Source organism: Carcharhinus amblyrhynchos, chromosome 28, assembly GCF_965287045.1.
Source record: "Carcharhinus amblyrhynchos chromosome 28, sCarAmb.v2.hapA, whole genome shotgun sequence".
NCBI classification, from domain to species: Eukaryota; Metazoa; Chordata; class Chondrichthyes; order Carcharhiniformes; family Carcharhinidae; genus Carcharhinus; species Carcharhinus amblyrhynchos.
This window is the reverse complement of record NC_137351.1, coordinates 20,453,720-20,479,540: the sequence shown is the minus strand read 5'-3', so window position 1 is coordinate 20,479,540 and position 25,821 is coordinate 20,453,720. Positions and strand designations below refer to the sequence as shown.

At 43.7% G+C, this 25,821-nt stretch overlaps 1 protein-coding gene across 1 annotated transcript in view; it reads right to left on the bottom strand.

Annotated features, from left to right (window-relative positions):
- Nucleotides 1-25,821, bottom strand: part of aldh1a2 (aldehyde dehydrogenase 1 family, member A2) — a 103,294-nt gene that overhangs the window by 46,109 nt on the left and 31,364 nt on the right. Inside the window, exons 2-7 of the mRNA XM_080214400.1 lie at nucleotides 20,809-20,913; nucleotides 18,527-18,667; nucleotides 15,617-15,746; nucleotides 5,069-5,130; nucleotides 1,131-1,259; nucleotides 883-996 (exon numbers count right to left, since the gene is read on the bottom strand). Of these exons, the coding sequence (XP_080070526.1) occupies nucleotides 883-996; nucleotides 1,131-1,259; nucleotides 5,069-5,130; nucleotides 15,617-15,746; nucleotides 18,527-18,667; nucleotides 20,809-20,913 (681 nt within the window). The remainder of the gene's footprint in view (nucleotides 1-882; nucleotides 997-1,130; nucleotides 1,260-5,068; nucleotides 5,131-15,616; nucleotides 15,747-18,526; nucleotides 18,668-20,808; nucleotides 20,914-25,821) is intronic.

The following is a 25,821-nucleotide window of genomic DNA, read 5'->3' as shown; positions in this document are numbered from 1 at the left end:
CAGCACCTGCAGTATTTTGCTTTCATATTGTTTCATTTTCTTTGATTTCAGAACCTGTTTGGGCCAGTTCAGGTCATACTCATTCCCAGACCGAACTTTAAACCCCCACCTGCCCCAGCACCTGGGTATTCTGACTTATTCGGTGCAGTACAGAGGGAATGCCACATTGGTGGCAGTGCTGCCTCTCAGATGAGATGTCAAACCTAAACTCCGTCTGTTTGAAGTAAGATATGACATGTCAGTATCTGGAGGAGGACAGCATGTCAACCTTCACCATTCAAGCAACCACCATCCCAAAGAGAGCTTAACTGATCCTCCATCTCATTGCATGTTTTTGAGATCTTGCTGCATGCACATTGGCTGCCACATTTAGATCACAGAATTCCTCCAGTGTAGAAAGAGGCCATTTGGCCCATCGAGCCTGCACTGACAACAAACCCACCCAGGCACTATCCCGTTAATCCCACGTATTTACCCTACTAATCCCCCTAGGGTCAATTTAGCATGGCCAATCCACCTACTCGCACATCTTTGGACTGTGGGAGGAAACCAGAAATGGAAGAACATGTGAGCTACACACAGAAAGTGACCCGAGGCTAGAACCAAACCCTGGTCCCTGGCCCTCTGAGGCAGCAGTGCTGATCACTGTGCCACTGCGCCGCCTAATTCAATTCATTGGATGTGAGCTGCTTCAGAAAATCCCGAAGATGTGAGAAAAATGCAGATTCTTTATAATTTGTACTATTATTTAATGCTTCTTAACAAGTCAGCATAAACCATGATTGCTTACTCATTGCTTATTGTTATAGCATTATTAGTAAATATCTCATAAGCCAGCGCAAGCCATGCACTGACTTTGATTGTAATTCCCAGGTCACGTACCTCATTTGATCCAGTGAATGCGATTTTGTCGATATCCATGTGAGAGGCTATAGCAGCGCCAGCCGTCACCCCGAAGCCCGGCACAATATTCACCACGCCCGGAGGAAACCCAACCTGTGAAAGTAGGATTCGATAAAGTGGGTTAAGGAAAGGAAGGACAGCCAGGATAAAGCAGAGACTCCGAGAGGTCTCATCCCTTATGTCATCACCAGAAGTTAAGAAAGGGAATTGAGATGAAAGGAACACACCTCTTTGATTAGGGCTCCCATGTAGAGGGCAGTCAGGGGCGTTTGCTCTGCTGGTTTGATGACGACTGTGTTTCCACAACACAAGGCCGGAACGATCTTCCAGGCAAACATGAGAAGAGGAAAGTTCCACTGCAGGTCGATGAAGAACAGGAAGATGATTAAAAACGAGAAAATGAATCACCCTCCGGTGACACAACCTCAAACACGTAAAAAGCCGACTGCTAACAGGGTCATTTAGCACTTTCGATGCAATCTTATAAAAGTACATTTCCATATTTAAGCCTGAAGATCACAATCTGTCACTCAGCCATTTATTTTAATATTTCCATTAAAATGATGGATAAACAAATGTGCTTTTGGAGTTGATCTATCAATAGCATGAACAATGATTTCTAGGCCATAGTTTGGAAGAAGCAACATTTTCCCTGTGTTCCACTTCTTTAAGAATCATATTCTCAATGTTCACATTGAGATAAGTTCCTGTGTTTTCATCGCACCAAATTTCATTTCTATTTTCCTTTCACTGTTTTTATGATTTCTCAGAGGTAGATGGGCAAACCAGATTGAAACTTATCAAATTATTTTACTTCAGCTTTGCTTATGTTTTTGGTAACCCTGAACAACTGCAAAACTCCAGACACACTCTGAACGCTTTTAGACTGTAAACATAATTAGAGGCTTTGACAGAAAATGTCATTTACTGTTTTAAACCTTGACATTTCAGTTGGCGTGACCAATGGACAAACATTTAAGGTGCATTTTTCTTCCCATTCTGAGGCCTCCCAGCAGCCAGATGGCAGCCTAACTTCTAGGCCCCCAACTATCAACCTTTGAACCAACTGCTAAGAGGTGAACAAGAGTTACCTGGGGATGGTATGCCCCTTTCGCTGACATTACCTCACTTCCTGTGGGTACGTGCATGGTGCTTAAATCATAGAATCTTTGCAGTGCAGGAAGAGGCCATTCGGCCCATTGGCCTTTGCAACAATACCAAACAGACCCTATCCCCATAATCCCACATGCTTATCTGCCAATGTCCCTGACACATGGCCAATCAACCTAACCTGCACATCTTTAGACTGTGGGAGGAAACCGGAGCACTGGAGGAAACCCACACAGACACGGGAGGAACATGCAAACTCCACGTAGACAATTGCCTAAGGCCGGAATTGAGCCCAGATCCCTAGCAACAGTGCTAGATATTGTGCCACTGTTTGCTTGGATCTTTTCCCAGCAACATGATGTAGCAAGGGGACTCAGTGATCTGAGGTATTATGTGCTCATCATTTGACAGTAGTTTTCACTGACATCTTTGATCAAGGTTTTAGATGTAGTAATTGGTTTTAGCTGTGATGGTGGTCATGGCACAATCCCACTCCAGTACTTGAGCACTAATATCAAGACTGATGGCCCAGTGCAGTACTGAAGGAGTTCTGCACCGTCAGAGGAGGCCAAATTTTTTGGATAAAAACAGAAGACCTGTCTGCCCTCTTTGTGGAGGTGACAGATCCCACAGAACAATTTTGAAGAAGAGCAAGGGAGTTATTACCAGTGTCCAAGCAAGTATTTATCCCTCAATTAACATCATAAAAACTGATGTTCAGGTCATTATTGTTAGAGTGTAACCAGTGACAAGTTTGTACTGGATGTAATGTGACCAATGGTAACAAGCTGTAAGGGTCAGCTGACCAGGTAAACCATGGAACCGATTACAGAATGATGTGATGATCAGCTAACCAGTTGACTCCCTATAAATGAGAATTGTGGAGGAACTTGGATTGGCCCAAGGTGAGGCCTCAAGTTTGAAGTAATGAAATTCCTTCATTAAACCCTTTCTTTGATTTATAAGTTTTGTTATATTTTTATTGTCTGTATTTGAAGAGTTCCTTCTGAGGAAACAATTAGCACATTGCTCCTTGTGAGAGTTCGCTGTGTGCAGGTCTGCTGCCACATTTCCTACACTAGGAACTACTTTCCAAACTACAGCTCGTCTCAAACATTGGGCTCTTAAGTCCTTTGAGATGTCTGGCGGCAGTGGAAGGTGCTATATAAATGCATTTTTCTTTCTTTCTTTCTACCCAAGCACTTTGATTACAAAAAAAAAATACAGGCTGGAAATTTCCAGCCATTCACACCAGTGGGAATTTCTGATCCCGCTTCAGCAAACAGGGATTTGGCTGAGTGCCAAATTCTCCGTCCTCGCCTGCAGTGGTGGTGGGACGGAAACAGCCAGAAAATCCCAACTGCAAATCTTGCATGCTTGGACATCAGTCATTTTACTTATATTGTATAAATCAGGCTGTGTGTCAGTCACTCCCCTATAAGTACAAGTCTTCAGTAGCATCAAAATACATGAAAATTTTACACAGCAATTATTTTCCACTCAGAAGAATGATTGACATTCAAAAGTCAGTGATGTTTGTGATGACTGTAAAACATGATGTTCCATTTATTCTCAACTACACAGACTCAAAGTCTGCAACTAAATGTCACCGCCCTTGTTTTTACATATGATCACTTATTTTATAGGTCACCACTGGTATACTGAAAGAAACAGACACAAGAAACAGACACAAGCTTTACACTGAACCTCTGGGCCATAGCCCCACAGTCCTCCAAGTGGCAAGGTGGCACAGTGGTTAGCACTGCTGCTTCATAGCGCCAGGGACCCGGGTTCGATTCCCAGCTTGGGTCACTGTCTGCGTGGAGTTTGCATGTTCTCCCCATGTCTGCATGGGTTTCCTCTGACAATCCAAAGATGTGCAGGTTAGGTGGATTGGTTATGCTAAATTACCCCTTAGTTTCTGGGGGACAGTAGGATAAATGCATGGGATTATAGGGATAGGGCCTGAGTGGGGTAGGTGTAGACTAGAGGGGCTGAATGGCCCCTTCTGCACTGTATGATTCTATGATTCTCAATCCACATGGTAAAGTGTACACATTTTATCTACCCATGTGTTAAGAATCTACAAGTGCTGGAAGAGCCCCGAAATGTTCTGTCGTTCTATATTAAGATGCATCATTCAGCACATGCTGTGCATTCAATCTAGAATTCGTATGATGTATGAAGACCGTTTGAGGACCCTGGGTCTGCACTCGATGGAGATTAAAAGGATGAGGGGGAATCTCATTGAAACTTACAGAATATTGAAAGGCCTGTATAGATTGAATGTGATTCTTCCTCACAGAAATGATTAAGCAGGATTGGGGTATGCTGTATGATCTGGGAACAGAGTTAAATATTTTGAATGTAGTACTATTTATTTCTTTTTAATATCGTCTTGTTCCTGGGACATTCGCAGTGTGAAATAAATGTAAATATAGGAGTGAAGTCTATGTACTTTGTAAACTAGAACAGGATCCAAGAGCACAGAATAAAGGGATAACCCTTTAGAACTGAAATGAGGAGGAATTTCTTCAGCCAGAGAGTGGTGAATTTGTAGAATTTATTGTCCCAGAAAGGCTGTGGTGGCCAGGTCATTGAGTGTATCTAAGACAGAGATAGATTGGTAAGAGAATCAAAGGTTACGGGGAAAAGGTGGGAGAATTGGGTTGAGAAACTTATCAGCCATGATTGAATGGCAAAGCAGATTCAATGGGCTGAATGGCCTAAATCTGCCCTTTTATCTAATGGGTTTTAAGGTCTAATCCCTGTGCAAAGAAAATGAAGCATGATCAAAGATTTTAGTAAGAAAGAAGACCCAGTGTTGTTTTGCCTTTGCTAATACAGGCGATGAATGTGACCAAATAAATAATTTAAGCCTCTTTCACTGTTTGAAATATGTGTTGCACGTCTTTTTCAATGCGCTGGGTCTTTATTTAAGGATTGCCAGCTGCATGTTTCCTTTCATGTCAGAGGTGATCACATAATAAGATTAAAAATCGCTCTTCAGTTGTAGTCTGGTATTTCGGAGAACATAAACATGAATAATACTCACAGGGATGATCTGTCCACACACCCCTATTGGTTCATGTCTTGTGAATGTAAAATAATCTCCATCTGTAACAGAGGTCTGCAATTACTCATCATTCCTGTTTGATTTGGCTACACAAAAAAACATTAAATACTCCGAGGCACATTCATCAACTTGTACAGGAGAGAAAATATGTCAAGGGAAAATATCCTCCCCGCCTCTTACTTCTAATATTGACAAACGGATGCAGTTCTGATTGAAAAAAAAATCAAGCAAGTGTTTAAAATGAATAAAACTGTTTGATAAAACAATCCCTGTTGGGGACGAGTTATTTGCCACTGTGCAAACCTGAAGAACAGCACCTCATCTTCCAAATAGGAACTTTACAGCCTTAACATTGAGTTCAACAAGTTCAGACCACGAACTCTGTCCTCCATTTTGATTTTTTTTCCCGCCAGCGCTCTCCCCCTCCCTCAGGACCCTGTAATGGCTCTCATGTTATGCTTTCAGAAAGCGCTCATCCTTGTTGACACATTCTGCTATTTGACCTTTACACCACTATTGACACCTGCCTTGGCCTTTAACACTATCATTAGCACTCCCTTTGTCTTCTGCCCATGACATCTGTCAAATAATCTCTGCTGATCCACAACCTATCCTCTATTTTCCTTCATTTGTCCCACTCCCTCCCTTCAACAGCATAAAACACATCCACATTCCTGGAGAAGTCTCAAAAAGTTAGCTCTGTTTCTCTCTCCACAGATGCTGCCAGACCTGCTGAGTTTTTTTTTCCAGCACTTCCTATTTTTATTTCAGATTTCTGGCATCTTCAGTATTTTACTTTTATCGTTGTGTTATGTGTGTTTCAATGATTTGATTTTTTAATAAAACACACTTTTCAAATGTTGTTTTTTACTTTCCTTCCTTTCCGTTGAATAAAATCCATTCCTATTCCCTTTCGCCTGGGAGAGAAAGGAACTGAGAATCAAGCCACTAATTCACATCCTAATACAAGGAGAAGTAGCCCAAGTCTATTGAAAGATATAAGATTTGGAAGGAACTGTGGGGGGTGGGGGAGAGGGGTGGATCCAAACATTTAGGACTGAGGTGAGGAGAAATTTCTTCACAACCTTTTGTGGACCTTTGGACACCTTTACCCCGCAGAGTTGTGGATACTCCATCATTGAGAACATCTAAGGCTGAGATAAACAGGTTTTGTTTGATCTCTCAGAGAATCAGGATATGGACAGCAGTCAGGATAATGGATTTGAGTCCAAAGAAGAAAGGCTTTTTACGGGAGCAGGGAAGATTGAGGGGGCGACCTGATCCGAGGTGTACAAGATTACGAGGGCAGAAACAGAGTGGATAAGCAGCAACTGCTCCCCTTAGGGTCAGTCATGGGGGGGGACATAGGTTCAAGATGAGGGGCAGAAGGTTTAGGGGGGTAAAACTTTACCCAGAGGGTGGCGAGGACGTGGAATACGCTGCCTGGGAGGGTGGGGGAGGCAGGTTGCCTCACGTCCTTTAAGAAGTGCCTGGATGAGCACTTGACACGTCATCACATTCAAGGCTAAAATGCTGGTAAATGGGATTAGGTGGGGGGTCAGGTGTTTCTCCCGTGTCACTGGAGACCTGATGAACTGGAAGAACTTTTCTACACTGTATAAAATTATGAGTTGAGATCGTACTGATTAGCAATTCAGCCCTCACCGGCCATATGGCCCACTGCTGCTCCTAGTATTTATATTTTTAATGTTCATGGATATATGGACAGTGCGTCAATTATCTCTATATTAAGATATAGCTGACCATCTGAAAATAGTAAACACTCATCTAGTCTGGTTACTCAATTGCATTTCAGCCAAGCAGAAACTTGAAAATGCAACAGAGAGGTGCAAAATAAATATGTGATCATTCATTACAGCTTTGACAAAAGGTCATCTGGACTCAAAACATCAGCTCTTTTTTCTCCTTACAGATGCTGCCAGACCTGCTGAGATTTTCCAGCATTTTCTCTTTTGGTTTCAGATTCCAGCAGCCGCAGTAATTTGCTTTTATCCAGTGATCATTTATGCTTTAACTCAAATTCAAATTGTGAGCGAACCCAAGAATTTGGCATTTGACATTTTCTTCAGGTTGGATGCAGTTATTGAAAAATGTGTCATTGGGAACATTTTTAAAAAAAAAATTAAATAGTAGATGCACGAGCATGGATAATAGTCTAGAGTCAAAGATCGGGCAGCCAAGTTCGAAGCCACCCCACACTACAAGTCATATTATTGCTGGTCAGTCATACTCGGTAGGAGAATGTACGCATTTATTCGATGTCCAGAGTGTTTTTATTCTGTAAACAGTAAGCACTCAGTGGAGCGCACAAGTCAGTTTTTACTGTGGGATGGATCAAGAGGTGATCCTCAGTTTGTTTGAGTGGTATAAAAGCAAATTACTGCGGATGCTGGAATCTGAAACCAGAAGAGAAAATCTTAGCTTTGATAAAGGGCTGAAACGTCAGCTCTTTTCTCTCCTTACAGATGCTGCCAGACCTGTTGAGATTTCCAGCACTTTTTCTCATGGTTTTGTTTTAGCGGTAATTGGTTTGAAAATGGAAGATACTTACAAACGCGCTCATTTTTTTCACAATTCTTTTAAAAGTACTTCATTGGCTGTAAAGTGCTTTGGGACACTGTGAGGCGGTGAGTGGTGTTTTTAAAACGATAAACTTTATCATGCTGCAACCCAGAGATTTGTGCTTCTCCAAGGGATTACTGGATTGGCAGAAAGTGCAGTAAAGCTGGCCTCTCTTTAACCCAGGGACTTGGACTAATTACAACATCCCTACTGCTACACTGGCTGAAGCGGCTTAAAATCCTTTTAAGGTGCTCTTTAAATTTGGATCTGGGAGCTGGCTCCTGCCATTCCTGCGGTTAAGTCCGTTATCCAGAGCCAACTCACCAATACTCTTCAAAATCAACGACTGTAAGTCAGGCCTTGCTGCCTTGTAGACTCAGCTGCTCGACTGAAAAACTGACTCACCAGGAGCGCAAGATCCTGATTTTAAAGCTTTCTGAAAAGCTTATTTCAAATACATTCCATACACTTTGTATTTAGTGCCACATTTTAGTGGCCTGCCTTGTGATGATCGTTCGTGTCTCAAGAGTTAATTCCACAAAGCGAAGGATAGATTCCAATTCTCTTTAATTGGTTTATTCCACCCCACACCCCCCACCCAGTTTCTGAACCAATAACTAATCTTTGGTCTTTGTCTGGGAGATAACAACGTGATGGCACGGTGGCACAGTGGTTAGCACTGCTGCCTCATAGTGCCGGGGACCCAGGTTCGATTCCGGCCTCAGGTAACTGTCTGTGTTGAGTTTGCAAATTGTCCCCGTGTCTGCGTGGGTTTCCTCTGGGTGCTCTGGTTTCCTCCCACTCTCCAAAAGATTAGGGTTAGGTTGATTGGCTATGATAAATTGCCCCTTAGTGTCAGGGGAACTGGCAGGATAAGTATATGCAGTTATCGGGATAGGGCCTGGATGGACTGTCGTCGGTGCAGGCCCAATGGGCCAAGTGGCCTCCTTCTGAATGGCCTCCTTCTGCACTGTAGGGATTCTATGATTCTGTGAACATGAGTCCATTTGAAAGAAGTTTACACATTTGACACAGGTGCCTGAAGGAAGGTGTATCGGAAACATTCTGCCATGGTCCACAGTTTAATCTCCATCACACTCTCTGCAAGTGTTTGAAATGCATAGCTCCTATAACTTGAGAACCCAGAACATTTCAAGATGAAGCCACTCCAGTCGAACACAAACAAATGCTGCCCAGTAAAGGACGGGGTTGCTGCTGACAGACTTTCAAAGATGCAAATTAATCGGAAAAAACAAGGGTAGAAACCATTTACACGAACAGTTACCAGCTGAACGAATTCTAAAAATAATTCCAGCATGGGCGATATTGCTTTAAGCATTACCCAATTAGAATATTTCCAAAATATGTTTGAATTGTTAATGCCTCACTGACTTGTCATCTAATCCAAAATCATGACTAATTAGTGCACTGGCACTCACAATTAATATGCAGCAGCCGTATATCAGACGTTCAAATTAAATCAGCCAGAATGTCAATGTGTGACAATTGAAAAAAAAATCTTATTGGTTTGTTGTCTTTCTTTAAAATTGGTAACGTCAATGGAAAAAATGATCCTTGATGTGGAGCCGTATTACACACGCCATCAGAATGATTGCAGAAGACCCTGAACTTCTGATAATATCTATTAATCTCAGTTCAACTTCCTCACACTATTGGGATAAGCATCTCCTCTTGGCCCAGTCTCTTTCACGCTGTCATCAGCGTAGAGCATTTAAACAAATTATGTTTTGTGAAATAACAGAACTAGAAATAAAGTGAAAAGATGTTAAAGTTCAGCGTAATTCTTCTCAACTGGGTGATTTTCTTTTATAATGAAGCACCGATGATACATCTTTCCCTTTAAGTGTTTCAATAAACAAACCTCATTCTCACGCCCAGAATGTCAGGACTAGCAGAAAAACACAACAGTTGCAAGGTATAAATCACAGCCTCAGCAAGGACTGTCGGAAAACCAGAGGGGAAAACACAGGTCCCAAAGGCCTTCCAGATCTGAACTGAAATCTAACAACGTTTTAGCTTCGAGATAGTTGGAACTACTTTGGAAATGATAACTGACAGGACATTGAGTAATTCTAGAAACAGGATGGTTCAGGGGTTAAAGAACTTCTGGTACACGAAGACCTCCAATAAAATTACAGCAGGGACTTTCTTTTAAATAACAGAGGAACGTTCTACAGAAATGACTCATTCTTGAGCAATTACATCGTGTTTCATTATCAAAGGGGCAGGAATTTAAGATGAGTCGTGCTTGAAAATTATGATTTGAAACCCCCTCTCAACTACCCACCCACTTGCAAATATTTCTTGAGCGCTGTAATTATTTCAATTGGACATAGATTGTTAAATGATTTATCATTGATCATAACTCAGTCTGCACTGGGCTGCACAGACGTCTGAGCTGTCTTCACAATGCTACCACACCAGACTGACAGATTCACTGCATGCCCATTTTTACAAAGTCTAACTCCTGTCTCCCCTCCCACTCCGCGGAACAACATTAAACTGGGAAGACATCTGGGCACTGACTCTATCATCATTTATGCCAGTTCTTTAATGTGTTTCCATCATATACGCCCACCTCTGGAAGGCAGAGTTCAATTAACTCTAACCCTGCAATTCCCTCCACTTAAACATTTTAATCAAGTGGTGCTTTTTAATGCAGTTTCCACTTTTGAGGAAACTTTTAAAGAAGATCTGCTAAACTACCGCTCTCCGAGGAATTAGATTCAGAAACTTGACTCTAATGTGTGTACGCTATCCTATGTGGTGGACTTTCAAGAGCTGATACAATAACATTTCATAGAATCATAGGATCCTACAGTGTAGAAGAAGCCCGTTCGGCCCATCAAGTCTGCACTAACCACAATTCCTACCCCCATAACCCCACGCATTTACCCTAGCTAGTCTCCCTGACACTAAGGGGCAATTTAGCATGGCTAATCCACCTAACCCACACATCTTTGGACTGTGGGAGGAAACCGGAGCACCTGGAGGAAACCCAAGCAGACACAAGGAGAAATTTGAAGAACATAGTTTTGCTGGGAACTTATTTTTTTCTAGCCAGAACTTAAGGAAAGTGAAAATAGAGAGTGACGATGACAACTGGGAGATGGGGCAGTCAAGAATCTCTGATTTTATTTAGCAGCAAAATACTGCAGATGCTGGAATCTGAGGGCAAAAACAGAAAATGCTGGAAAACCTCAGTGGGTCTGACTGTGTTTGTGGAGAGAGAATAGAGCCAACGTTTTGAGTCTGGATGACCCTTCCACAGAGCCAAATTTCATTTTCTTTCAGTAATTGCAAATCCATTGCTTGAGAGAATTCAAATGGTGATGATCGGGAGGGAATTGTCTCTTTTGTTACTGAGTCAGACACTAGATTCTTTTGAACGTGTACAAAAACATTGTCCTATTGGTCACTCGCTGCTTTTGGAAGTTGCTGATACCATTCAGATGAATGTGGGCAGAGCTGTATGAAGAACTGTCCAATAACCAAGTACAACACATGACGATGACAGTGTCTATAAGTCATGATTGTATTCCTTAAATTCCCTTCCATGCGTAGGTTTTAAAGGATGTACCACTATAGAGGCTAGCAGAACAATGCCCAGTGGGGTATTCAGTCAGTGTGATCACTAGCACTTCTCTAAACATGGGAACATAGAAGCATGAGTAGGCTCTAAAACCACCAAATGCAAAGGAGCAAAAGCTGGAATCTAATAGCCATTGCTATTCATATTTTTGTCTGGGGAATGTTGTAAATGAAAGGTATCTTCAAATGGAAGTCATAGACTCAAAGAGGTTTACAACATGGAAACAGGCCCACCAGCCCAACTTGTCTATGCTGCCTTTTTTGTTAACCCCTAAGCTAGTCCCAATTGCCCGTGTTTGGCCCACACCCTTCTATACCCATCTTATCCATATAACTGTTCAAACGTTTTTTAAAAGACAAATTGTACCTGCCTCTACTACTACCTCTGGTAGCTCGTTCTAGACACTCACCACCCTCTGTGCGAAAAAATTTGCCCCTCTGGACCTTTTTGTCCTCCCCTCTCACCTTAAACCTATGCCCTCTAGTTTTAGGCTCCCATACCTTTGGGAAAAGATATTGACTATCTAGCCGATCTATGCCCCTCATTATTTTATAGACACCCCTTTACAAGATCACCCCTAAACATACTACGCTCCAGAGTAAAGAGTCCCAGTCTATCCAGCCTCTCCTCATAACTCAAATCATCGAGTCCTGGTAGCATCCTAGTAAATCTTTTCTGCACTCTTTCTAGAGCATCCTTAAGAGTGAATGACACAGTGGGCTACAACTCAAGGAATCCCTACAGTGCAGAAGAAGGCCATTTGGCCCATCAAGTCAGCATCGACTGTCTTCTTAGCCAGGCTTACCCTACCCTATTCCTGTAATCCCATGCATATACGATGGCCATCTAACCAACACATCTTTGGGCACTAAGGAACAATTTAGCATGGCCAATCCACCTAGAGTGTGGGAGGAAACCGGAGCACAGTGTGGAAACCCACACAGACACGGGGAGAATGTGCAAACTCCACACAGACAGCAGCCCAAGCCAGGAATCAAATCCGGATCCCTTGCGGTGAGGCAGCAGTGCTAACCACTGTGCCGCCCAAGATACGAAGGTGTCTTTTTATCTTTGGTACCTAGATTTCAATAAAGGTTGGGATTGAAGTTTAGTAATGAGGATCTGAGATAAATTGAGGTTTGATTGTTTTAGAACAATTCCTATAAGGTGCAAGAGAACAAAACCATCTCAAAGTGGACAGCAATTGATAAAATGGTAGTATAGCTAATACATATCCCACAGTTGCAGGGATGCTGTTTTGAAGTCAGGTTTAGGTCATATTAAGTTTATATCATTACATTAATTCTCGAAAATCAGTGACTGAAGTATACAAATGTTCAAAGTGAAAGTTTAGACCAAGCTATAGTTCCAAGATTATGGATTGGACTCTCCGGCTTCCCAGGCCTGTGTTTCTCAGTGGTGAGAGGCAGTACACTGTGTGCTGTTAGTGGGGGTTTTCCAGTTCCGCTGCTGCCAATGGGGGCGGGGATTCTCTGGTCCTGTACGGCCCACCGTTGCAACAAACAGGGGATTTGGCGCTCAGCTGACCCTCCATTCACAGCAGTGGGACTGGAGAATCCCAGATCAGAGAATTCCAGCCGGGATTTCCCAATGAAACCACCCAATGATGTCGGATAACCTGCGGGCAGAGGTGTGCTGCTGGTGGGACCAGTGACCAGAATGGCCATAGAACTCTTACCCCTGTTTATATCAGAGGGCAGCACATTGGCACAGTGGTTAGCACTGCTGCTCCACAGCACCAGGGACCTGCGTTCAATTCCAGCCTCGGGTCACCCTCTGTATGGAGTCTGCACATTCTCCCCGTGTCCTCCGGGTGCTCTGGGGTTTCCTCCCACAGTCCAAAAATGTGCGCGTTAGGTAGATTGGCCATGCTAAATTGCCCTTTAATGCTCGGGGGGGGGGGGCTACAGGGTAAATACATGGGGTTACGTGAATAGGACCTGTGTGGAATTGTTTTCGGCGCAAGATTGATGGGCTGAATGGCCTTCTTCTGCACTATAGGGATTCTATAACAATTGATTCTTTACATCAGCTGCCAAGACAGCGCAAATTTAGGCTGCAATTTTACTACACTGAGACCAATTGCTGCAGAATGTGAATTACATCTGTCTGGACCAGGTTAGAGATTTGCTCCCAGATAACTTTGTTTTAATATTAGGAGAATGGGGCAGCAGAGTTTAATTTGTATATTTTTTTAAAAAATCAATGTTGCTCTTCATAAAATGCCCAGAAGATTCTACAGTGACCCCCTAAATCACACAGTTACATTGATAAAAGTCTGAAAACTGTTTCACATTAGTGTGAAATTGGCTGTATAACTGGTGTTAATCAGCAGTACCAGTCTGAAAAGTAAACTGCATCGGACATTTTTTTGGGAGTAGTATGATTTGCAATAATCAGCTCTGCGTGGTTAGAGTTATACTGCCAGTTTCCTGTCAATTTGAAGTGATTTCAGATGTGCTTCAAAGCAAAAGTGGCAAATATAAACCAGTAATCAAATCCTAATCTAAGCCCAACCATCCTCAGCTGCTTCATCAATGACATTCCCTCCATTATAAGGTCAGAAAAGGGAATGTTTTCTCGTGATTGCAGAGTGATCAGTATCATTCACAGTTCCTCATGTACAGGCAATGGCCACTTCAGACCAGAGGGAATCTAACCATTTCACCTTGACGTTCAATGGCAATATCATTGCTGAGTTTCCAAGCTTTCTGGGGTTTACCATTGATCAGAAACATAACTGGGCTAACCATACAAATATACTGTGGCAAAAGCAAGTCAGAGGTTGAGAATTTTGCAGTGAGATCTACTACCTACAAGGTACAAATCAGGAGGGTGACTCTCCACTTGCCTGGATGAGTGCAGCTCCATCAACACTGGAAGCTCAACACCATTCAGGGCAAAGCAGCCCGTGTGATCGGCACCCCGTTCAACATACACCCCCCTCCACCATCGGCTCACGGTAGCAGCAGTGTGTTCCATATACAGTGCAGCAACTCAACAGGGCTTTTTTAACAGCACCTTCCAAACCCTCAATCTCTAACACCCAGAATAACAGGAGCAGCAGATAGATGCAGGAGAACGCCACCACCTGTGAGTCCCCCTCCAATCCACACACCACTCTGACTTGGAACCACCTCACCTTTCCTTCACTGTTGCTGGATCAAAGTCCTGGAATTCCCTCCTTAATAGCACTGCGGATGTATCTACACTAGTGATAGGCTAGTGAGTGGGCCGCATGAGTGGTCCTCCTTCATCTCAGCGGTCCACAAGATTGAAATCAGCCTTGTTCACTGACCACCACGCCATGAATAAAATTAAATACATTTAACACACGCCAAATATTTCATAATGAGTTATAGAAAATGCACTGATATATTAATAGCACTATGAACACTGAATGGTGAAAACAAAAGGGATATTTACGCTTTGATTGGACACAGAGGGTCAATGTTGTGAGCATTCAGCGCGCACCTCACTTCACTTTGCTTTACGTGCGAATCACTTCAGTCACACCAGGAGGACAAAGCTACACGGACAGGAACCAGTGGAATGTGGCAACCCCACACGTGGGCAATGGTCAACAAAATATCTCGTGGGGCTGCACTCAAGGATCCAATGGGCCACGTGCTGCCCCCGTACCTACCACTGATCTTCATCACATGAACCGTGTGTTCAAGAAGATGGCTCACATTCTGGAGGGGCTGGACAACAAATGCTGGGCTTGTCGGCGATACTCACATCCCATCAATTAATAATCAAAAGGAAACCTTAGTCAGATAGCTGAGTGCTCCAAAACCAAGCACTGTGATAGTCCTGCCAATTGTATTAGCTGCCATACAAAGTTACATTTCAAAATTAGTGGCCTTGGCAGTATGACTGCAGTCCACTGATTGCACATCATATTCCATACATACAAATTTGGAGATTCTTAGTATAAATACATCCTAACATTTCTTAGTATCATTGCTTACAGATTTAAATTGCCTAGCAATGCCACTTAGTTTAGGCTACAATATGCAAATCAGACACATGTATCTAACCTTATCAATAGGCATAACAGTTCTGCTGTATATGTATGAACGCACCTGATATTTAACTAACTTATCTGCATATTCCCCACATGAGGTAAAACAAGCTTTAAGTTCATGTCCCCTGGTGAAAGAATTGTCTAAACATAAGCCAGGTTAGGCACAGACATAGCTTATTCATTAACTTTCATTTCAGCCTTAGTATTTTTTTTTGGTATTCTCTGCTTGAACCTCTGCCAAAAAGAAACACCAGTGGGTTCCTTTCCTTTGTCAACCTACCGACTGGAATTGTCTTGCCATGAATCTTGTCAGTCCAACCAGCAAAGTATCTGAGAGTTTTTATGACTCCCTGTAGGTCAACATAATAAGCCTGGAGGAATGGCTTTCCACTATCTAGAGATTCAAGTGTCTGCAAAGAACATAATGCAATTCAGTGAGATGATAAATCAAGTCGCAGACAGAAAGCGAGGTTACAGTGCGCCTTGCAGAGTATTAGTTACTTGGAGGTACATATCAGTCTCTCATGGTGTGTGCACTGTATCCAATTGGACACCAACCATATCATTTATGATTGACAAAGCGATGAGTGTGTTAATGTGATTAGGATTGTAAAAATAGATTATTCATATTTCTCGCAGATGTCTGACGTTTAGGGGCTTCACTTCCTCTGGCGGGACACCGGTTAATGTGTTTGCAAAACGTTTTCCTGTGTGTTATAATAGTGCATGAGGGAACTATACGTGAAGACATTGCCAGTTAGCTACCAGAGGAGATTTAGGCGCCTAACGTGTTTTTAGCAGGTGCGTTATTATTCGAAGGATTAAGAGAACAATTTATTAAACTAGAAAAGTAGATGAAGAGGTAAGGCTTTCATCACAATGTTCTTCACAAGAGGCCCCTGGATAGGGTATTGGGGGAAAAACTAACGTAATTTAAGAAACAGTTGGATCCAATCATGCAAAAGACGCAATGAGTTAATAATCAGTAATGAGACATTTAGCTTATCCTATACTTCTAAATGAAGTTTCATTTCATGCATAATAAAATATTCCTCTTTTACTTTTCTCTATGAAATAAAATGTGTTTACAGATGTATTGGTCTGGAGCAAAGGTCTTTGGATCCAACATAATTTGATGCGATATAATTTGGGCAGCACAGTGGTTAACATTGCTGCCTCTCAGCGCCAGGGATTCGGGTTCAATTCTGGCCTCGGGTCACTGGATGTGTGGGTTTCCTCCAGGTGCTCCGGTTTCCTCCCACAATCCAAAGATTTGGGGCATTGGGAATGCTATATTGTCCCTTAATGTCAGGGGGATTAGAAAGGTAAGTGTATGGGGTTACATGAATAGGGCCTGGGTAGGATTGTGGCTGGTACAGACGCGATGGGCCAAATGGCCTCCTTCTATACTGTAGGGATTCTGTGAATTCAATGTATCAATTTATATATAGTTTTAGTAGGCAGCGAATACCTCAGTTTATCAAATGTTTTTCCATTGTCAGATATTTGAATGCTTACATTAATCTCTTGATTTTAAATGGGAAGAAGAGAGAAGGATATACAATCGCGTAAAACATTCATGTGCTAATAATGTTTCATTCCGTAATGTTTTAAACTTTCAGTTTAGGAGGTGTGATGAAGTTTCCACTTGTGGCATTTTGCCTCATTGCACCCACGCCAACAGATTCAGCTTGTGGTGAAAAAACAGTCCACTGACCTGTGACGTTGGCTCCTAGCTCCTGATTACTGCGGCACTCAAATCTTCCCATGTGTAGCTGAGTAAGTTTGAGTGCGTTTCCTTTGTATCCCACATACAGAATAAGTACTTAAACAAACATTACAATTGTGGTCTTATTCGGCTAATTAATAAATTTGGCCTGTTTCTAACTATCCAGCCTGTGAGGAGCAGCTGAAAGTCTTGCCCCTCTGAAGGAGAGCAAGAGGATTATTAAATTCTTAGAATCCCTACAGAGCAGAAGCAGGCCATTCAGCCCATCAAATCTGCACCAAAAACAACGACAATCCCACCTAGGCCCTATCCCTGCAACACCATTTATTTACCCTGCTAACCCCCCTGATGCTAAGGGGCAATTTATCATGGCCAAGCCACCTAGTCTGCACATCTTTGGAGTGAGGGAGGAAAACTGGACCATCTGGAGGAAACCCACACAGGCACGGGGAGAACATACTAACTCCATATAGAGAGTGATACAAGGCCGGAATTGAACCCAGATCCTTGGCACTGTGAGGCAGCAGTTCTAACCATTGTGCCACCATGCACTGTTACATTAGGATTGTAAGGTCACAAACCATAGCTGGTTACTAACTTAGTTTCCACTACCTCAGAAATCACGCAACCAGTAAAACATTGAGGTAATTAAATTCTAATTCTATTCTCAGGGCGGCACGGTGGTAGAGTGGTTAGCACTGCTGCCTCACAGCGCCAGGCACCTGGGTTCAACTCCGACCTCGGCTGACCGTTAGTGAGGAGTTTGCCCGTTCTCCCCATGTCTGCGTGGATTACACCCCCCCCCTTCCCCCGCCACCCAGGTGCTCCAGTTTCCTCCCACAGTCTAAAGACATGCAGGTTAGGTGGATTAGCCATGATTAAATTGCCCCTTAGTGTCAGGGGGAATTAACAGGGTAAATGGGACTATGGGGATAGGTCCTGGGTGGGAATGTTGTCAGTACAGGCTCAATGGGCCCAGTGGCCTCCTTCTGCACTCTAGGATCCTACAATTCTATTCTAATTCAATCCTAGTTTTAGAAGATATATATTCTGGAATACCATTTAACCAAATACCCTGTATTAATGATAAATGTAAGATAATCTCTTAGGTATAAGATGCCAATATCTTCCAAAATGATGATGAGGATTGTAATTAAATAAATGAATTCAAAGCTTTGTGATTAACAGGTGGGATTATAGAATATGTTATAAAGGAATATTTTCCTAGGTTCCTTGGACACCTGTTCCTCAGGTATATGTTTCTCGTGTAGGGTCTTTGTTATATGCTGTATGTTTTATGCTATATAATATGTTCTTTTTTGCTACACTTTATTTTTATTGTCTTTTTATTTCTATTTAGTTCAGCTGTGGGTGGGGATAGGATGTCTTACTTGCTGCTTCCGCAATGTGGTGTTCGTGTAATTCATTGCCTGATTGTCAAAGCTGTGACTGGATACTCACAGCAAGCTGTGGTCGGTCTCGTTCTACTAGATCTGCCAGTTTGTCGATGAGTCGACCCCTCTCTGACGCGTCCATTCTCCTCCACGCAGAGCCCGGTGTGAAGGCCAGGCGTGCAGCCTGCACTGCTTTGTCCACATCAGCCTTCAGAAGGACAAAGTAAAACACAACAATCAGTGTTGCAGACAACAAATCCATAAAGTTCAACAGCAAACTTTGTGGTGGTTTACACATTAAATTGCTCGTGTCTGAATGCATTGCAGAAGCTCAGTGCACGTTGTTATATGTCATACATATGAAAGTCGTCACATATTGAGCTGAAAATTGCTGCAACATTTAAGTGAAGATGGTGCAACGATGTCAATGTCATGTCAGGAACCTAAGTTTAAAGTTTATTTATTAGTGTCACAAGTAGGCTTATATTAACACTGCAATGAAGTCACTGTGAAAATCCCCTAGTTATCACACTCTGGTGCCTCTTCGGGTATACTGAGGGAGAATTTAGCATGGCCAATGCATCTAACCAGCACGTCTTTTGAGGAAACCAGAGCACCCGGAGGAAACCCATGCAGATATGGGGAGAACGTGCAAACTCCGCACAGACCCAAGCAGGAATCGAACCCGGTCCCCTGGCACAGTAATGCAGCAGTGCGAACCATTGTGCCACCGTGCCGCCTTCACTCATCGCTGTCATGCTTAATGGACTATTTCCTTAACCAGCGAAAGAAATAGGCAGAGAAAGAAACAGAGCAAATGGCAGAATGGGTAGAACAAATTATAGTTAAATCAGATGAAGAAAGAGAAATAAAGAGAGGGAAAGAAAGAATGAGTTTCAAGAGAGGGAGAGTTGGAGAGAGAAAGAGAGAGACAAAGAGAGAGAGAGAAAAGAGACAGAATGTAAAAATAAGAAAACATTTAGAAATGAATAAGTAGAAGAGTAGGGCATTGTACCCGAATTGTGTTTGTGAATTGATGAATTGGTCCTTGAGAAGTTAATGAATGAATGACAGGGTAGCAAAATGTACAAACATTCTTGATGCATGAAGTATAAAATGAGACACCCTGTCCATAATGATAGTGTGCACACATGGGTAAGCTATTCCTTTCATAGAAAAATAGGAATTGTTAGGCACAAACACACCCAAATCCATCTAGTTCGCCTTCTATCATACAGTTAGCTGCATAACACAATGATAATGGAACTGTTGACTGATCTCAGCAATCAATCTCTATCAATTAGTCTGCAACAGGCATAGAAATGATGGAAGAAAAATCCCAGTGGCGGAGAGCTTTGGGAGTCATAAGTCCTAAATCATTGCTTTCCCCTCAAGCATGCTACATTTACTAGTTCATGTCTCAAATTACACATATGCTGCATCCCAAAATTATTTCCTCAAAGGAATCTATCTTAATTGCATTCTCGAGTGTCAAAACAGCTTTGCATCTGGAAAATCATTACCCTCTGACACCAAAAGAAATGTACATTACAAGACTGATACACAAACACTACCATGCCAAGTTTTTAAAAAACTTTTTATAAACTTCAGAAAGAACCTACTACTTGCTGGACTGAGAACCCCACAGCGTCACAGTTCCCTTTCTGGACTTTAAGTTTGTTTTGTTCTTCATAACAGCATAAATGCACAATGGTTAGCACTGCTGCCTCACAGCGCCAGGAGGACCTGGGTTCGATTCCTGGTTTGGGTCACTGTCTGTGTGGAGTTTGCACATCCCCGCGTGTGGGTTTCCTCTGGGTGCTCCGATTTCCTCCCACGATCTGGAAGATGTGTTAGTTAGGTGCATTGGCCATGCTAAATTCTCCCTCAATGAACCCGAAGAGGTGCCGGAGTGTGGCGACCAGGGGATTGCCACAGTAACTTCATTACAGTGTTAATGTAACCCTACTTGTGACACTAATTTTAAAAAAAATCAACATGAATTAGCAATCCTAAACAGTGCGGCCAGACTAACAAACACAATTTCTTTCAATGTGAAGGCTCATTATGAAGCTTTGATGAGGCTCATGGTTGTGTTGCACAAATCATCCAACAATTTGTGTGTGTGTGTGCGTGTGCGTGTGCGTGTGCGTGTGTGTGTGTAATCACTATACATTATACCTGGTGCAAAACTGTTATGTGTCTGAACAAATTTATTCTACAAATCTCATACTGCTGTATTATTTAAAAACTGATTTTACACATATTTTGGACATGCTAATGAGAATGGGAATGATTTGAACCTGACAGTTTGGAATAAATGTTAATATTTTAACTGAAGCGTTTCACCTTGTCAGCTTCTTGAACATCACAGATTTTCTCTCCAGTAGAAGGGTTGTAGGTTGAGAAAGTCTTCCCACTCATTGAATGATGCCACTCATTGTTAATGAAAAGCTGTTGAAAGAAGAAAACAAGGCAAGTCCATAAAGAATCAAATAATCAAGGCACAACAGGATAATGGATGCACCACAGAAAGCATTCTTTCTGGTTGCATCACAGCTTGGTATGGCTCCTGCTCTGTCCAAAACCACAAGAAACTACAAAGGGTTGTGAACAAAGCCCAGTCCATCACGCCAACCAGCCTTCACAACCAATGGGCGGCACGTTGGCACAATGGTTAGCACTACCCCTTCAAGCGCCAGGGACCCGGGTTTGATTCCCGGCTTGGGTCACTGTCTGTGTGGAGTTTGCACATTCTCCTTGTGTCCGCATGGATTTCCTCCCGCAGTCCAAAGATGTGCGGGTTAGGTGGATTGGCCATGCCCCTTATTGTGAGGGGGATTACCTAGGGTAAATATATGGGGTTATGCGGATCGGGCCTGGGTGGGACTGTGATCAGTGTAGACTCAATGGGCCAAATGGTCTCCGTCTGCACTGTAGGATTCTATAAACCTCCCATCCATTGACTCTGTCTACTCTTCCCGCAGCCTTGGGAAAAGCAGCCAGCATAATAAAGGACCCCTTGTACCTCGGACATACTCTCTTCTACCCTCTTTTGTTGGGAAAAAGATACAAAAGTCTGAGGCCATGTACCAACCAACTTAAGAACAGCTTCTTCCCTGTTGCCATCAGACTTTTGAATGGACCTACCTTATATTAAGTTGATCTTTCTCTACACCCTAGCTATGACTGTAACACTACATTCTGCACCCTCTCCTTTCCTTCTCTGTGAACAGTATGCTTTTTCTATACCAATATATGTGACAATAATAAATCAAATCAGATCAATGTTTTATTCAATCTTCAGTCATAAACGTAAGAAATCTGAGTGGACCCAGTAGCTCATTGCTTTGTGGAGGTGTTGACTGTCATCAATTAAGTTTGTCATTAAATTACAACCATTGTTGGATTACACAATGATAAAGCGCAGAAGGGTGCCGTCTGGCCCATTGTGCCTATGCCAGTGCTACCTAATGAGTGCTACTTTCCTACTTTTCTCCCACAGCCCTGCAACATTTTCACTTTCAAATATTTATTCAATTCCTTTTTGGAAGTTATTATTGAATCTGCTTCCACCATACTTTCAATCAGATCCACTGTGTAAAAATGCTTTCCTCATGTTTCTGTTTCACAAATGACCTTAAATCAGTCACCTCTGGTTCATGATCTTTCTGGTTCTCTTTAATGACTCTATCAAAATTTTAAGATTCCGAACACCTCCATCAAATCTGCACCTTAATATTCACTACATTACGGAGAACAGACCCACTTCCTACAGTGTCTTTGTGTAACTGAAGCACTTTATCACAGTAGCAATCCAGTAAAACTCATCTACAGCTTTGAGATTCTTCCTCCAGTGCAATGTTTAGAATTGGTCGCAATGTTTAAACCACGGTCTAACCAGTGTTTTAAACTCGCTTTGCTTAGAACCAAAGGTCCCATTTGCCTTTTCTGATCAATTTGTGCTTTATCATTCTATTGCTTAATCACTGTTAGCATTAGGTCAAACCCTCTAAGCGGTGGAGTCCATGTCAGTAATGGCCTTGAGGTTCTTCAAGAACCTTTACAAGAGCCTGTCACCCAGCTTCACTCTTTACCAGAGCAATGTAACTACAGAGAGAGAGTGGATGATGATGGCATTGTGGTAATATTATTGGACTTGTTATCTAATGCCTGAGGAATATGGGTTCAAATCCCACTATCGTAGTTGCTGATATTTAAATTGAATTTATAAAATCTGGAATAGAAAACCTGTGCCAGTCTAAGTGACCGTGAAGCTATCATCAATTGTTGTAAACACCTACTAGGCTCACTAATGTCCTACAGGAAAGGAAATCTGCCTGGTTTAGTCTCCACAGGGTGAAACCTTTTAGGACTGAGGTGAGGAGAAATTTCTTCACCCAGAGAGTGGTGAATCTGTGAAATTCACTACCACAGAAAATAGTTGAGGCCAAAATTAACAATGCAATGAAGTTACTGTGAAAACCCCCTAGTCGCCACACTCTGGCGCCTGTTCAGGTACACAGAGGAAGAATTTTAGTATGGCCAATGCACTAAACCAGCACGTCTTTCAGACTGTGAGAGAAAACCCGAGCAAAAAGAAATTAGATATAGCTCTTGGGGTTAAAGGGATTAAGGGGTATGGAAGGAATCAGGAAATTGAATTTGACGATCAGCTGTGAACATAACAAATAGCAGAGCAGACTTGAAGGGCCGAATGGCCTATTCCTGCTTCTAGCTTCTATGTTTTTATGTTTACATGTCATAGAATCTTTACAGTGTAGAAGGAGTTCATTCAGCCCATCGGGTCCGCACTGGCCCTCTGAAAGATACAGTGTGGTTGTCTTCACCTGCCTCTGACATGGCCTAGCATTTCAGCTTAAGGGCAATTAGGAATACACAACAAACGGTGCTCCTGCCAGGCAGTGCCCACACCACACTCCAGTGCGAGAATAAAGAAAACATGATCACTGAAATGTGGAGATCTCCCAAATAAAAATCCAACCTGTTCCGGATTCTTCGCCTATCCAATCACGTTCTCCTTTTACATCTGTCCCAACTCAAGTCCCATTCTGTGAACGTCAGTTTATTGTTTTATATTAAAATCTCCCCACCCACTCCGCAAAGCCAGGAGGCCCCTGGCACAGAGTGTCTCCCATCAAACTCAAGTCACATCCTGATCTGAGGCAGAGTTGGGAAGATGTATTGAGAATAAAGGCGCTCTGTAAATAGATGACGCGTAAGCTCCAACAAAGATAATCCCGATTTTTATAAACCACGTTCGGTTTCAGATTCTTCCATAATAAACAGAATAGACTCTCTCTACGTTTCAATCATTTTACACTTCACCAGTGACCCTCTCACTCACCTTCAATAGTGGGAACTGTTGTATTTGCCAAAACTCCAAATACACGCCAAATAAATTCTTTCTAAAAGGCAGGAATGCGGTAAAATGGTAGTGCACCCACTTTTAGTTCATTTTTTTTACAACTTATCGAAGTCCCGCCCCTCTACACTGTTTAAGTTTGCACTGGGACAGTATTTATACTCATCTCGTGTGCCCCAAAGACGCTTGCATAACACACTCTAAATATTTATATAATTCAATACTGATTTATTACACTCAACCAAACCCATGAGTAAATTTAATCAGCCGGTGAAAATAGGGACTGGTCCCTTCCGAGGAGATAGGACAGAGAGAGAGCAGCTTTCTGGAACCCGCTCATGAATGAATCTTTACAGCTGGCACACACACACACACACACACACACATCTGGCAGTTTTACAAGGGGAGCAGCTAAAGGCACATAACTCACTGCTGAAGGGTGAAGCCATTTAGTATCAGTCGGTGCCGCTCCCAGCAACACACTGCCAACCCGAGAAATATCCGCACGGTTCCAAAATCCATTTATCATTGGAGATAACCCTCCCGCTTCCCACACTGCTCCCTCCCCATCCCTACTCCCCCTCTCCTCCCCTCCCCAAACAACCTCCACCCCCTCCCCATCCCCACTCCCCCTCCCCTCCCCTCCCCAAACAACCTCCACCCCCTCCCCATCCCCACTCCCCCTCCCCTCCCCAAACAACCTCCACCCCCTCCCCATCCCCACTCCCCCTCCCCTCCCCTCCCCAAACAACCTCCACCCCCTCCCCATCCCCACTCCCCCTCCCCTCCCCAAACAACCTCCACCCCCTCCCCATCCCTACTCCCCATCTTTACCCCTTCTCCCCCTCCCCAATCCACCCTCTGCACCCCATTCACCCACACCCCATCCCTTCCCCCTCCCAAACCCATTCCCTATTCCTCCCCCTCCCCTCCCCTCCCCAACTCAATCTCCACCCTGCACCCCATTCTCTCACCCCCATCTCTTCCCCCTCCCAACGCCACACCCTTTCCCCTCCCCTCCCCTCCCCTCCCCTCCCCAACCCAATCTCCACCCTACATCCCATTCTCCCCCTCCCCATCTCACTCCCTATCCCTTCTCCCCTTCGCCACTTCTCCTTACTCTTCTCCCTACTCCTTCTCCCCCTCCCCACTCTTCTCCCTATCCCTTCTCCCATTCCCCACACCTCTCCCTAACCCTACTCCCCCTCTATGCCCCTCTCCCTACCTCTTTCCCCTTCCCACCCCTCTCACTTCCCCCTCACCACTCATCTCCCTTTCCCCCTCCCCATCCCTTCTTCCTCCCCATCCCTATCCTTTATTCCCCTGCCCATCCCACTCATGTCCCCTTCATTACCTCCCCACCTCCTCCCTACACCTCCTCAACCCCTCCCCACCCCTCCCCAACACTCTGCCTATCCTCTTCCCCCCATCCCTGCCCCTTATTCCCCTTATTCCCCTCCCCATCCCTGCCCCTTATTCCCGTCCCCATCCCTGCCCCTTATTCCCCTCCCCATCCCTGCCCCTTATTCCCCTCCCCATCCCTGCCCCTTATTCCCGTCCCCATCCCTGCCCCTTATTCCCCTCCCCATCCCTGCCCCTTATTCCCCTCCCCATCCCTGCCCCTTATTCCCCTCCCCATCCCTGCCCCTTATTCCCCTCCCCATCCCTGCCCCTTATTCCCCTCCCCATCCCTGTCCCTCCCCCTTCCTCCCCTCCCCACCCACCTTTCTCCCTACCCCTCTGCCCATCTGTTCTCCCCCTCCCCATCCCTCTTCCCCCTCCCCATCCCTATCCCTTCTTCCCCCTCCCCATCCCTACTTCCCCCTCCCCATCCCTATCCCTTCTTCCTCCTCCCCATCCCTATCCCTTCTTCCCCCTCCCCATCCCTATCCCTTCTTCCCCCTCCCCATCCCTACTTCCCCCTCCCCAGCCCTATCCCTTCTTCCCCCTCCCCATCCCTATCCCTCCTTCCCCCT